The sequence below is a fragment of the Tursiops truncatus genome, chromosome 2, assembly GCF_011762595.2.
Source record: "Tursiops truncatus isolate mTurTru1 chromosome 2, mTurTru1.mat.Y, whole genome shotgun sequence".
Lineage (NCBI taxonomy): Eukaryota > Metazoa > Chordata > Mammalia > Artiodactyla > Delphinidae > Tursiops > Tursiops truncatus.
In genome coordinates this window covers 41263418-41276985 of record NC_047035.1, presented here as the reverse complement: position 1 = coordinate 41276985, position 13568 = coordinate 41263418, and the positions used below count along the sequence as shown (strand labels likewise).

The window sequence follows — 13568 nt, the reverse complement described above, 5'->3', positions numbered from 1 at the left end:
TGTTGTCAAGGTCTCCAGTGGCTGTGGCATTGCTAAATCCAAGGATTGATTCTCAGACCCGTTCTTGACCTGTCAGCAGAATTTGCCAGAGTTCATCTCTTCACTTGTTTCATGGATTAATCCTTGACAGTCTCCTTTGATGGTTCCTTCTCTTTCCTTGACCTGTTAATATCAGACTGCCCCAGTCCTTGCTGACAACTCCATCCTCTAGTGGCTCAGATCAAAAACATTTGGGCTTTAGTCCAGTGATATTTGACTCCTTGTTTACTTCTATACTGCATATCCAATCCAACAAGAAATCCTGTTGGCTCTGCCTTTAAGTCATATCCTGTATCCCACCACTTCTCACCACCCTACTTTCAGTCACCTTCATTTCTTTCCTGGATAGCTGCAATCACTTCCTAATTGGTCTCTCCGCTTCTGCCTCTGGCCCCCTACAGCCTATTATCAACCAGAATGATCTTTAAAATCTAAGTCAGATCATGTCACTTCCCTACTCAAAATCCGACAGTGAATATCTTCTTTTGTTCAGAGTAAAAGCCAAGGCCCTAAAGGGTCAGGCTCCCTATTTGGTCTCATCTGCTCCTTTAACCATCTCACCCTACTCCAGCATACTGGCTGTTCCCTCTGCCTGGAGCACTCTTCCTCAGACAGCCACACAGCTAATTCCATCACCACCTTTAGGGCTTTGCTCAAATGTCACCTTCCCAATGAGGTCTACTGTGGGCATCCTATTTAAAATTGAATACCCACTCCCATTCCTGCCTGCATTTCCAATCCTCCTTGCTTGCTTTACTTTTTCTCTATTTTCATAACACTTATACCTTCTAGCAAACTATGTAATTTGCTTATTAATTTTATTGTTGATTACCTGTGTTCCTCTACTCTCTAATATAAATGTTGCAAGAGCAAGGATCTCTGTTTTTATTTGGAGAATATATCCTGAGCCCCTGGAACAGGGCCTGGCACATAGTAGGCCCTTAATAAATATTTGTTGAATGAGTAGTGAATTAATGAATTTTTTTGTCTTAATGCGGATTGGATAAAATTGCTGGTGACTAAAAAGCTGTTCCTTTAGTCCAGTGGTTCTCAAAATGCAGTTCTCCAGATTAGTAATTTTAACATGTCCTGGGAACTTTTTAGAAATGGAAATTCTTAGGCCTCACCCCAGACCTACTGAATCAGAAACTCGGGGGGGGGGGGTGCCCAGCAGTCTGTGTTTTAACAAGTCTTCCAGTGATTCTGACTCACCTAAAGTTTGAGAACTACTGCTCTAGTCTAACATCTACAAGTAGGAGAAGGCAAAAAATCATGTAAAATATGGAGGACATTTTCATTGCTTAATTTAGTTCTATTTTTTTAATGGTACAGTTTTATAATACCTAATAATGTGGGTCCTTTTATTGATCTTTTATGCTCCATGAAATATATGATATATAGATATACTTTTTGGTGGCAGTCTTTCTTTCTTTCCTTTTCATTTTTCCGGACACAAGCTTGCTTAGATATACCATCTACTAACATTTATATAACACTTTAAATTTGACAAGACACTTTCATTACTTGCTTTTCTCTTCACAACCCTATGTGCCAGGGTTATTTTTCTTTGAAAGAGAAGCAAAAGGAATCTCAGGGGGTAAGTGACCTACTCAAGATTGTGTACTAGCATCTGGCAGAGCCATGATTTAAAAGCAGATTCTGATATCACATTCCGTGTTCTTTCCCTGGATCATAATACAACCTAACAGCATTGCCTTTTATTAAAATCACTGGTAGTTTTGTAAAGATGTATAAATAAATAAGCAATAATTAATAATAATAGTAAACAGTGACCTGAGGTATCCTCTTCAAGTGATTCCTTCTAGCGAAGTAATCAAAATGGGTTTAAAACTCATATAAGGACATATTCATAGTATTCATTCTTTCAGCATATATTTGTTGCATCCCTCATTGTGTGCCAACTACTAGTTTAGGCACTGAGGATACAGTAGTAACCAAAAGAGAGCTGCTCTGTGGAGTTTATATTGTAGTTGGAGGAGATAGATAATAATCAAATACATAAATCTGTATTATTATTACGTTATTATAATTTTTTTAACTGGAACAAAGGAATAGTTAGATAGATTATGGCATATCCATATAGTAGAATACTGCTCTCATATAAAGTAGGCTGGAAAGGATACAAAGCTAATGTGCATATTGTGTAGTTCCAATTTTGCTCCCCCCTCAAATTTGTACAATTTTTAAAAGTTTTTAACAAGTGTGATTCAACCTTGATGTACAGTCTTAAAATTATGGTCATACTCATTAAAATTGTTTTGCTAATTTCCAGTGGAATTTCTAAAATTTCTTTAAAAATATAACATTATTTTTCATATCTGTATCCAATATCAAATATATTGTGTCATTAAGTTTGAATTAAGGTGTAGCTCTTGGGTTAAAGACTTTTTTTGCATTTTACATATTTTTATTTTGAGAATCCAATCCATGAGTATTTACAAAACTAGTTACTTTTCTCTGTGTAATAAGTGATCATAAACTCAAGTATTTTCTTATTTCCTCTTTAGGGGTTAGAATTGCAAGAGACATCCTGTCATACTGCTGAAGCTCGAAGAGTTGACGAAGTTTTTGAAGGTGCCTTTGAACAAGAAGAATATGCAAGAGTATGTTCCATTAATGAACACTTTGGAAATGTCTTGACACCCTGTACTGTTTTGCCTGTGAAACTCTATTCTGATGCCAGGAATGTCCTGTCTGGCATAATTGATTCCCATGACAACTTAAAAGAATTTAAAGGTGACCTTGTTAAAGTACTTGTGTGGATACTTCTTCAGTACTGTTCCAGAAGGTCCAACATGCAGGAAAATGTTCACAAAACTGAAAATAAAGGGAAAGCATCTCTAATAATCCTTCCTCCTTTGAATACTTCACCACAAACCGAATCCCCAGAAGACACAGATAGTTTAAATTCAGAAAATTTGGATGACTGGTCTGATGATGTTTTTGGTGAAGAGCCAACTATCAAAAAAGGAAAAGAAGAAAAAGATCAGTTGAAAGTTTTGCCAGGTATAAATTTGCCTATTCCAGGATCAGTGGAATCACAGGGGGTTGGTAAACATTCTACAGGCACAGTTACTGAAAATAGTCTTTACCAAGCAGTTGCATTGGGATACCCTGCTACTGACAAAGGGAAACAAGAAGCCATGGCATACATCCCTCTCATGGAGTTCAGTTGTTCTCATTCTCACTTGTTAAGCTTACCTGAAGAGTGGATATCTAATTGTTTGCCTAATTCCAAAGTGAAGGAGATGAGCTCATTATTTCCAGAAGACTGGTACCACTTTGTTTTAAGGCAGTTGGAATGTTTTCATTCAGAAGAAAATGCCTCAAATGTAGTGGAAGAAATTGCAAAGGACAAAGTTTTAAAAGACTTTTATGTTCATGCAGTAATGACTTGTTATTTTAGTTTGTTTGGAGTAGACAATATGATTCCTAGTCCTGGTCATATATTGAGAGTCTACAGTGGTGTTTTCCCTTGGTCTCTTGCCTTGGATTGGCTCACAGAAAAGCCAGAACTGTTCCAACTAGCCCTAAAAGCTTTCAGGTAATTCATTTTGATTACATATAAGTTGTAACATTGGCCAAAAAATGTTGATTTTTTTATAACGTAGAAGGAGATGCTCTTTCATTTCTAATTTTAAAAAATAATCACTTTCCAAAAAATGAAAAATGCTTGGTATGTACTCTGATTATATCGGGAGCACACTTAAATTTGTACTTTCTTTTTATGTGGAGAACCTGTTTTTTGTATGGCTTACTGGATTGTTTTGCTTTAACTCTTATCATTTCTCCCAGATCTTTTTTTCTGAAATATATATGATTTCAGTTCAGTGTCTTTAAAAATCTATTTCATCTATAAAGTTGATTTTAAAAATTCTAAAATTCTTTGTTTCTCCATTTTTTAGGTATACTCTGAAACTAATGATTGATAAAGCGAGTTTAGGTCCAATAGAAGACTTTAAAGAGCTGACTAACTGCCTTGAAGAATATGAAAGTGACTGGTACATTGGTTTGGTATCTGATGAAAAGTGGAAGGAAGCAATTTTACAAGAAAAACCATACTTGTTTTCTCTGGGGTATGATCCTAATATGGTAAGGTTAAAAATGTGTTCTTAAACATTTTCGTATATTAACCTTAAAGAATAGAAATCAGTTATAAAGTATTTAACCTAAGTGATAGAGATAAATATATTAATTATAGTATTAAGGTATTTGTAATCATGACTTTATGGCCAACATAATCCAGTCCTAGAATGACTGATTATTTACTTTGGCAAAGCTAATAGGAGCCAATAAAGAATGTTGTGTAGCTATTATGCAGTAACTGAGCTATAAGATAGTCAAGTAAATGTAATTTGCTATAGCATATTTGACTAAATGGGTTGTATTTGTACGGCAAATTCAAGTGTATGAATTATTACTTTGGATTTGAATCCTAGAAGAAAAATTTGTAATTTGTAAGCAAGTCTGACTTGTGAAAATTCAGAGACTCTAAATAAGGAATGCCTTTTTTAAGATTTAGTACTTGTTCTCATTGCATTTAAAATGTCATTGAGTGTGCACAATATGAAAGAGTCAGTGTTATGAGCTTATTGTGGGTTCCACATGTGGTGTTACTGCACATGTGCTTCCCAATGAAAATGATGAAAGTTATTTTTTAAAAACAACCATTTAAAGTCTTAGAAATGGTCCTAAGGGCATATAGCAAATAAACATTTATTAAAGAAAATCTTCTGAAACCTAAGAACAGTTAGAGACTACATCATTTGAACCAAGACCCATTGCCTCCCAGCTCAGCAAGACAGAAACTCCACTCAGACTGGTATGGCCAAGAACACAGGGCTCCCTCTCCCCTCAGCTCCCAGTTGGAGGACTGTTTTCCCAGAAGAGGAAGGACTTCAGCATTTCTCATCTTCCTCCCAGCTGCCTATTGTGAGGCTTGGTTCTCGGCATGTGTAATCAAGAGGTTGGAACTCCCTCTGGCCACCCCTAACTTGTTGGATGGAGGCTTTACCTGGGCCTGGTGTCACTGACAATAGCGGGGCCTGATTCCTCTTGTCTATGGATGTTCCACAGTGGGAGTGGCAAGCCAAGAAGACCTGAGTTTACTGCTCCCCCTCTACCAAACACATGTCCTGAAGCATAGGTGTTACTCAGAAGTGCGTCATTATCTTACATCCCAGTTCCAGCGCTCTGGCTCAGAGATTCTGCCCACTGGGAGAAGCAGACCATTAAAAAAAAAAAAAAAGCTCTAGATCTCTTACCAAAGGAAGTGACTTCATTTGCACATAGTTTGGACACACTGAAGCTTAAGATGTTCCTCAAAAAACAGTGGAGGTGGTGGTGAAAGTTACTAGAGGCAATTGGTAAAATTTAGAGGTCTCAGCTGAACTGCAGGCCAGGTAGATTAACAGAGAGAACCAGGGAAAGAAACAGCAGAGAAGAGCCCTCCTGGGGTCAAAACGAATCTCAAACACTGACCTCCAAAACTGTTCTTTCAAAGGAGCCCAAATTTAATTGGATCACTCTGGAGCAATTTAGGTCCCAGGTCATTGTTGAAAATGTAGAGCAACCAGCTGGGTGTGAGCATTTAACAAAGAAAACCTTGCCAAAACCACTGCCATCCTATCATAACTGTGGGCACTCACAAGGCTGCACTCCCTGAGGAGCAATATCAAAGACTTCACAATTGAACGGGAGGTAGGATTAACTTCACTAAAGTCATCCAGCCATTCACTAAGCAAATATGCAAATAATAATAACAAGCCCTGGGGTGTGGGGTAGAGAGGATCAGTACCCAGAATTGCTGCAGTGTTACCTAAAATGTCCAGTTTTCAACAAAAATTAGGCGATATGAAAAAAAACAAAAATAACAAGAAAGTCTGACCCATGTGTAGGGTGGTGGGAAGGGGGACATGACAGAAATGGCCTGTGAGATCAACAACATGTCAGGTTTAACAAAGATATCAAAGTAACCATTTTATATATATGTTCAAAGGACTGAAGGAAATTATGATTAAAGAACTAAACAAAGTGGGAAACGAAGTGCTTATAGAGGGAACCTACCTCAACATAATAAGGGCCATATATGAGAAGCCCACAGCTAACAACATACTCAGTGGTGAAGAACTGAAGGTATTTCCTCTAAGATCAGGAAAATGACAAGGTTGCCCACTCTCACCACTTGTATTCAACATAGTATTGGAAGTCCTAGCCAGAGCACTTTAGTTAAGAAAAAGAAATAAAAGGCATCCAAATTGGAGAGGAAGAAGTAAAACTGGTACTATTTGCAGATGATGTGATATTGTATATAGAAAACCCTATACTCTATAACAAACTATCAGAAAGAGAAATTAAGACAACAGTCCATTTACAATTGCATTAAAAGAATAAAATACCTAGGAATAAATTTTTTTTGTAATTGGAAGTTTGTACCTCTTAATCTCCTGCACCTACTTCTTTCCTCTCTCCATCCCCTTCCCCTTCTCCCTCCCCTCCGGCAACCACTTGTTTGTTTCCTATGTCTGTTTCTGTTTGTTTTTTTTTAATGTTTGTTCATTTGTTTTGTTTTTTTAGATTCCAAATATAAACAAAATCATATTTGTCTTTTTCTGTCTGACTTATTGCATTTAGCATAATAGCCTCTAGGTCCATCCATGTTGTCACAAATGGCAAGATTTCATTCTTTTTTATGGCTGATTAATATTCCATTGTATATATGCCACATCTTCTTCATTCATCTATTGATGGGCACTTAAGTTGCTTCCATATCTTGGCTATTATAAATAATGATGCAATGAACATAGGGGTGCACATATTTCTTTTCTTTTTTTAAAAATTTATTTATTTTTTATTTTTGGCTGCATTGGTTCTTTGTTGCTGTGCATAGGCTTTCTCTAGTTGCAGGGGGCGAGGGATACTCTTTGTTGTGGTGCGCGGGCTTCTCATTGAGGGGGTTTCTCTTTGTTGCGGAGTATGGGCTCTAGGCACGCAGGCTTCAGTAGTTGTGGCACTCGGGCTCAGTAGTTGTGGCTCACGGGCTCTAGAGCACAGGCTCAGTAGTTGTGGCATACGGGCTTAGTTGCTCCGTGGCATGTGGGATCTTCCCCAGACCAGGGCTCAAACCAGTGTCCGCTGCATTGGCAGGTGGACTCTTAACCACTGCGCCACCAAGGAAGTCCTATACTTATTTTAATTAGATAAATACCAAGGAGCAGAATTGCTGGATCATATGGTAGGTCTATTTTTTTTTAATATCTTTATTGAGATATAATTGCTTTACAATGGTGTGTTAGTTTCTGCTTTATAACAAAGTGAATCAGTTATACATATACATATGTTCCCATATGTCTTCCCTCTTGCGTCTCCCTCCCTCCCACCCTCCCTATCCCACCCCTCCAGGCTGTCACAAAGCACCGAGCCAATATCCCTGTGCCATGCGGCTGCTTCCCACTAGCTATCTACCTTACTACGTTTGTTAGTGTGGTAGGTCTATTTTTAATTTTTTGAGGACTCTCCTTACTGATTTTCATGGTGGCTGCACCAATTTACATTCCCACCAACAGTGCGTGAGGGTTCTTTTTTCTCCACATCCTCACCAACACTTGTTATTTGTTGTTTTTTTGATAATAGCCATTCTGACAGGTGTGAGGTGATATCTCATTGTGGTTTTGATTTGCCTTGCCCTGATGATCAGTGATGTTGATCATCTTTTCATGTGCCTTTAGGCCATCTATATGTCTTCTTTGGAAAAATGTCTATTCAAGTCCTCTGCCCATTTTTAAATTGGGTTGTTTCTTTTTTTGATGTTGAGTTGTATGAGTTCTTTGTATATTTTGGACATTCATGCTTTATCAGGTATATTATTTGCAAATATCTTCTGCAATTCAGTAAGTGGTCTTTTCGTTTAGTTTATAGTTTCCTTCACTGTGCAAAAGCTTTTTAGTTTGATGTAGTCCCATTTGTTTATTTTTGCTTTTGTTTCCTTTGCCTGAGGAGACATATCAAAAATATGTATTGCAAGTCTCATGTAAAATAACTTACTGCCTGTGTTTTCTTCTAGAGGTTTTATAGTTTCAGGTCTTACATTTAAGTCTTTAATCCATTTTGAATTTGTGTATGATATGCGAGAATACTCCAGTTTCATTCATTTGTACGTAGCTGTCCAGTTTTCCCAACACTGTTTATTGAAGAGGCTGTCTTTTTCCCACTGTATGTTTTTGTCCCCTTTGTCATAGATTAACCACCCACATATGTGTGGGTTCATTTCTGGGCTCTCTGCTCTGTTCCATTGGTCTATGTACTGTTTTTTTGCCAGTACCATACTTTTGATTACTGTAGCTTTGTAATATATTTTGAATTCAGAGAGTGTGATACCTGCAGCTTTGTTTCCTCTCAAGATTGTTTTGACTATTTGGGGTCTTTTGTGTTTCTATACGAATTTTAGATTATTTGTTCTAGTTATGTGGAGAATGCCATTGGTATTTTTATAGGGATTGCACTGAATCTGTAGATTACCTTGGGCAGTATGGTCATTTTAGCAATATTAATTATTCCAATCCATGAACACAGTATCTCTTTCCGTCTGTTTGTGTCATCTTCTATTTCTTTCATCAGTATCTTATAGTTTAATGAGTACAGGTCTTTTACCTCCTTAGTTAGATTTATTCCTAGGTATTTTATTCTTTTTCATGCAATTGTGAATGGGGTTGTTTTCCCAAAAGAAAGCTGGGTTAGCAATGCTTATATCAGACAAAAGAGACTTTAAAACAAGGACTGTAACAAGAGACAAAGAAGGACATTACATAACGATCAAGGGATCAATCCAACAAAACGATATAACAATTGTAAATATTATGCGCCCAACATAGAAGCACTTAAATACTTAAAGCAAATATTAACAGACATAAAGGGAGAAGTTAACAGTATCACAATAACAGTAGGGGACTTTAATTACCCCACTTGCATCAATGGACAGATTCTCCAGACAGAAAATCAATAGGGAAACACTGGTGTTAAATGACACATTAAACTTCATAGGTGTATACAGAACATTCCATCTGAAAGCAGCAGAATACACATTCTTTTCAAGTGCACATGGAACGTTTCCAGGATAGATCACATGCTAGACCACAAAACAAGTCACAGTAAATTTAAGAAAACTGAAATCATATCAGGCATCTTTTACAACCACAACAATATGAGACTAGAAATCAATACAAGAAAAAACCTGCAAAAAACCACAAACACCTGGAGGCTAAATAATATACTGCTGAGAAACTAATGGATCACTGAATAAATCAAATAATAAATTTAAAAAATACCTAGAGACAGATGAAAATGAAAATACAATGATCCAAAATCTGCAGCAAAAGCAGTTCTAAGAAGGAAGTTTATAGTAATACAAGCCTACCGCAGGAAACAAGAAAAATCTCAAATAACTTAACCTTACACCTAAAGGAACTAGGAAAAGAAAAGCAAACAAAACCCAAAGTTAGAAGAAACAGAGAGAGAGAGAGAGAAACAAAGAGCAGGGCAGAAATAAATAGAGACTAAAATAATAGAAAAGATCAATGAAATTAAGAGCTGGTTTTTTGAAAAAATAAGTAAAATCCATATACCTTTTGCCAGACTCATCAAGAAAAAAAGGGAGAGGGCCCAAATCAGTAAAATCAGAAATGGAAAAGGAGAAGTTACAACTGACACTACAGAAACAAAAAGGATCATAAGATAGTGCTGTGAGCAACTATACACCAGTAAAATGGACAACCTAGAAGAAATGGACAAATTCTAAGAAAGGTGCAGTCTCCCACAACTGAACCAGGAAGAAATAGAAAATATGAACTGACCAATTACCAGTACTGAAATTTAATCAGTAATTTTAAAACTCCCAACAAATAGAAGTCCAGGACCATAGCTTCATAGGTGAATTCTACCAAACATTTAGAGAAGAGTTAACACCTATTCTTCTGAAACTATTCTAAAAACAAAGATATCACAAAAAAAGAAAACTACAGGCAGTATCACTGATGAATATAAATGCAAAAATGCTCAACGAAATACTAGCAAACTGAACCCAACAGTACATTAAAAGGATCATACACTGGGATCAAGTGGGATTTTTTCCCAGGGATGCAAGGATTTTTCAATATCCGCAAATCAATCAATGCGATACATCACATTAACAAATTAAGTAAAAAAACATATCATCTCAATAGATACAGAAAAAGATTTTGACAAAATTCAACATCCATTTATGATAAAAAAATATATATATTCTCCAGAAAGTAGGGGCATAGAGGGAACATACCTCAACATAATAAAGGCCATATATGACAAACGCACAGCTAACATCATACTTAGTGGTGAAAAGCTGAAAGCATTTTCTCTAAGATCAGGAACAAGACAAGGACTTGCAGGCAAGACAATGCCCACTCTTTCCACTTTCATTCAACATAGTTTGGAAGTCCTAGCCACAGCAATCAGAGAAGAAAAAGAAAGAAAAAGAATCCACATTGGAAAGGAAGAAGTAAATCTATCACTGTTGACTGATAACATGATACTTTACATAGAAAACCCTAAAGATGCCACCAGAAAACTACTAGAGCTCATTAGTGAATTTGGTAAAGTTGCAGGATATAAAATTAATATACAGAAATCTGTTGCATTTCTATACACAAAAAAACGAAATATCAGAAAGAAAAATTTAGGGAACAATCCCATTTACCATTGCATCAAAAAGAATAAAAACCTAGGAATAAAGCTACCTAAGGAGGCAAAAGACCTGTACTCTGAAAACTGTAAGATGCTGATGAAAGAAATTGAAGACAACACAGATGGAAAGATATACCGTGTTCTTGGATTGGAAGAATCGGTATTGTTAAAATAACTGTATTAACCAAGGCAATCTACAGATTCAGTGTAATCCCTATCAAATTAACAATGGCATTTTTCACAGACCTAGAAGAAATAATTTTAAAATTTGTATGGAGAAACACAGAAGACCCTGAATAGCCAAAACAATCTTGAGAAAGAAGAACGAGCTAGAGGAATTATGCTTCCTGACTTCAGACTATACTATAAAGCTTCAGTAATCAAAATAGTATGGTACTGGCACAAAAACAGACACATAGATCAATGGAACAGGATAGAAAGCTCAGAAATAAGTCCATACACTTATGGTCAATTAATCTTTGACAAAGGAGGCAAGAATATACAATGGAGAAAAGATATTCTTTTCAATAAGTGGTGCTGGGAAAGCTGGACAACTGCATATAAAAGAATGAAATTAGAAATTCTCTAACACTGTATACAAAAATAAACTCAAAATGGATTAAAGACCTAAATTTAAGACCAGATACTATAAAACTCCTAGAGGAAAACATAGGCAGAACACTTTGAGATAAATCGCAGCAAATTTTTTGGATCTGCCTCCTAGAACAATGGAAATGAAAGGAAAATAAACAAATGGGACCTAATTAAACTTAAAAGCTTTTTCACGCAAAGAAAACCATAAACAAAACTAAAAGGCAACCTATGGTTTGGGAGAAAATGTTTGCAAAACAATGAGACCGACAAGGGATTAATTTCCAAAATATGCAAACTCACACAGCTCAATATTAAAAAACCAAACAACCCAATCAAAAAATGGGCAGAAGACCTAAATAGACATTTCTCCAAAGAAGACATACAGATGGCCAACTGGCACATGAAAAGATGCTCAACACTGCTAATTTTTAGAAAAATGCAAATCAAAACTACAGTGAGATATCACCTCACACCAGTCAAAATGGTCATCATCAAAAAGTCTACAAACAATAAATGCTGGAGAGGTTGTGGAGAAAATGGAACCCTCTTACACTGTTGGTGGGAATGTAAACTGGTGCAGCTACTATGGAGAACAATATAGAAATTCCTTAATAAACTAAAACTAGAGTTACCATATGATCCAGCAATCCCACTCCTGGGCATATATCTGGAAAATACAAAAACTCTAATTCAAAAAGGTGCATGCACCCCACTGTTCATAACAGCACTATTATAATAGCCAAGACATGGAAGCAACCTAAATGTCCATCGACAGATGAATGGATAAAGAAGATGTAGTATATATTGGGTTGGCCAAAAAGTTTGTTCAGGTTTGTCTGTAAGATGTTATGGGAAAACCCAAACGAACTTTCTGGCCAACCCAATTTACACACACACACATATATATACATACACACATACATACATAGATATATACACACAGTGGAATATTACTTAACCATAAAAAGAATGAAATAACGCCATTTGCAGCAATATGTTTGGACCTAGAGATTATCGTACTAAATGAAGTAAGTCCAACAGAGAAGGACAAGTATCATATCACTTATATGTGGAATCTAAAATAATAATACAAATGAACTTACTTACAAAACAGAAATAGACGCACAGACACAGAAAACAAACTTATTTTTACCAAAGAGGAAAGGGGAGGAGGGATAAATTAGGAGTTTGGATTAACAGATACTATACATATATTAACAGATACTATACATACTATATGTAAAATAGATAAACAAAAAGGACCTACTATATCACACAGGGAACTATATTCAATATCTTGTAATAACCTATAATGGAAAAGAATCTGAAAAAGAATATATTATATATATGTATTTATGAATATGTATAACTGAATCACTTTGCTGTACACCTGAAACTTACACAACATTGTAAATCAACTATACTTCAGTTTTTTAAAAAATCATATGATCATCTCAATAGATGCAGAAAAAGCTTTTGACAAAATTCAACAACCATTTATGATAAAACTCTTTAACAGAGTGGGTATAAAGGGAACATACCTCAACATAATAAAGGCCATATATAAGAAGCCTACAGCTAACATCATACTCAGGGGTGAAGAGCTGAAAGTATTTCCTCTAAGATAAGGAACATGACAAAGATTTCCACTCTCACCACTTTTATTCAACATAGTATTGAAAGTCCTAGCCACAGCAACCAGAGAAGAGAAAGAAAGGAATCGAAACTGGAAAGATAGAAGTAAAACTGTCACTGTTTGCAGATGATGTGATAGTATACATAGAAAATCCTAATGACACCACCAAAAACTACTAGAACTCATACATGAATTTGGTAAAGTTGCAGTATACAAACTTAATATACAGAAATATGTTGCATTTCTACACACTAATAATGAACTATCAGAAAGGCAAGTTAGGAAGACCTAGGAGTAAATTTTTAAAAGAATGTGAAAGACACTAAAAACTATAAGGCATCGATGAAAGAAATTGAAGACACAAATAAATGGAAAGATATTCCATGCTCATGGGTTGGAAGAATTAATATTGTTAAGATGTCCATACCACCCAAAGCAGTCTACAGATGCAGTGCAATCCCTGTCAAAATTCCAATGGCATTTTTCACAGAAATAGAATAAACAATCCTAAACTTTGTATGGATCCACAGAAGATCCCAAATAGCTAAAGCAATCTTGAGAAAGA

The 13568-nt window shown here is 36.0% G+C and overlaps 2 protein-coding genes across 6 annotated transcripts in view; one reads left to right on the top strand and one right to left on the bottom strand.

The window, feature by feature from the left end:
- The window catches only part of PCNX4 (pecanex 4), a 42197-nt gene that overhangs the window by 25352 nt on the left and 3277 nt on the right, over nucleotides 1–13568 (top strand). For all 5 annotated transcript variants that reach the window (XM_019923252.3, XM_019923245.3, XM_019923260.3 and 2 more), the window contains 2 exons: nucleotides 2568–3604; nucleotides 3966–4152. In XM_019923252.3, coding sequence (XP_019778811.2) covers nucleotides 2568–3604; nucleotides 3966–4152 — 1224 coding nt within the window. The remainder of the gene's footprint in view (nucleotides 1–2567; nucleotides 3605–3965; nucleotides 4153–13568) is intronic.
- DHRS7 (dehydrogenase/reductase 7) overlaps nucleotides 2986–13568 on the bottom strand; it is a 34269-nt gene continuing 23686 nt past the window's right edge. Inside the window, exon 8 of the transcript XR_002173954.3 lies at nucleotides 2986–3018. The gene's annotated coding sequence lies outside the window, so the exon portion shown is untranslated. The remainder of the gene's footprint in view (nucleotides 3019–13568) is intronic.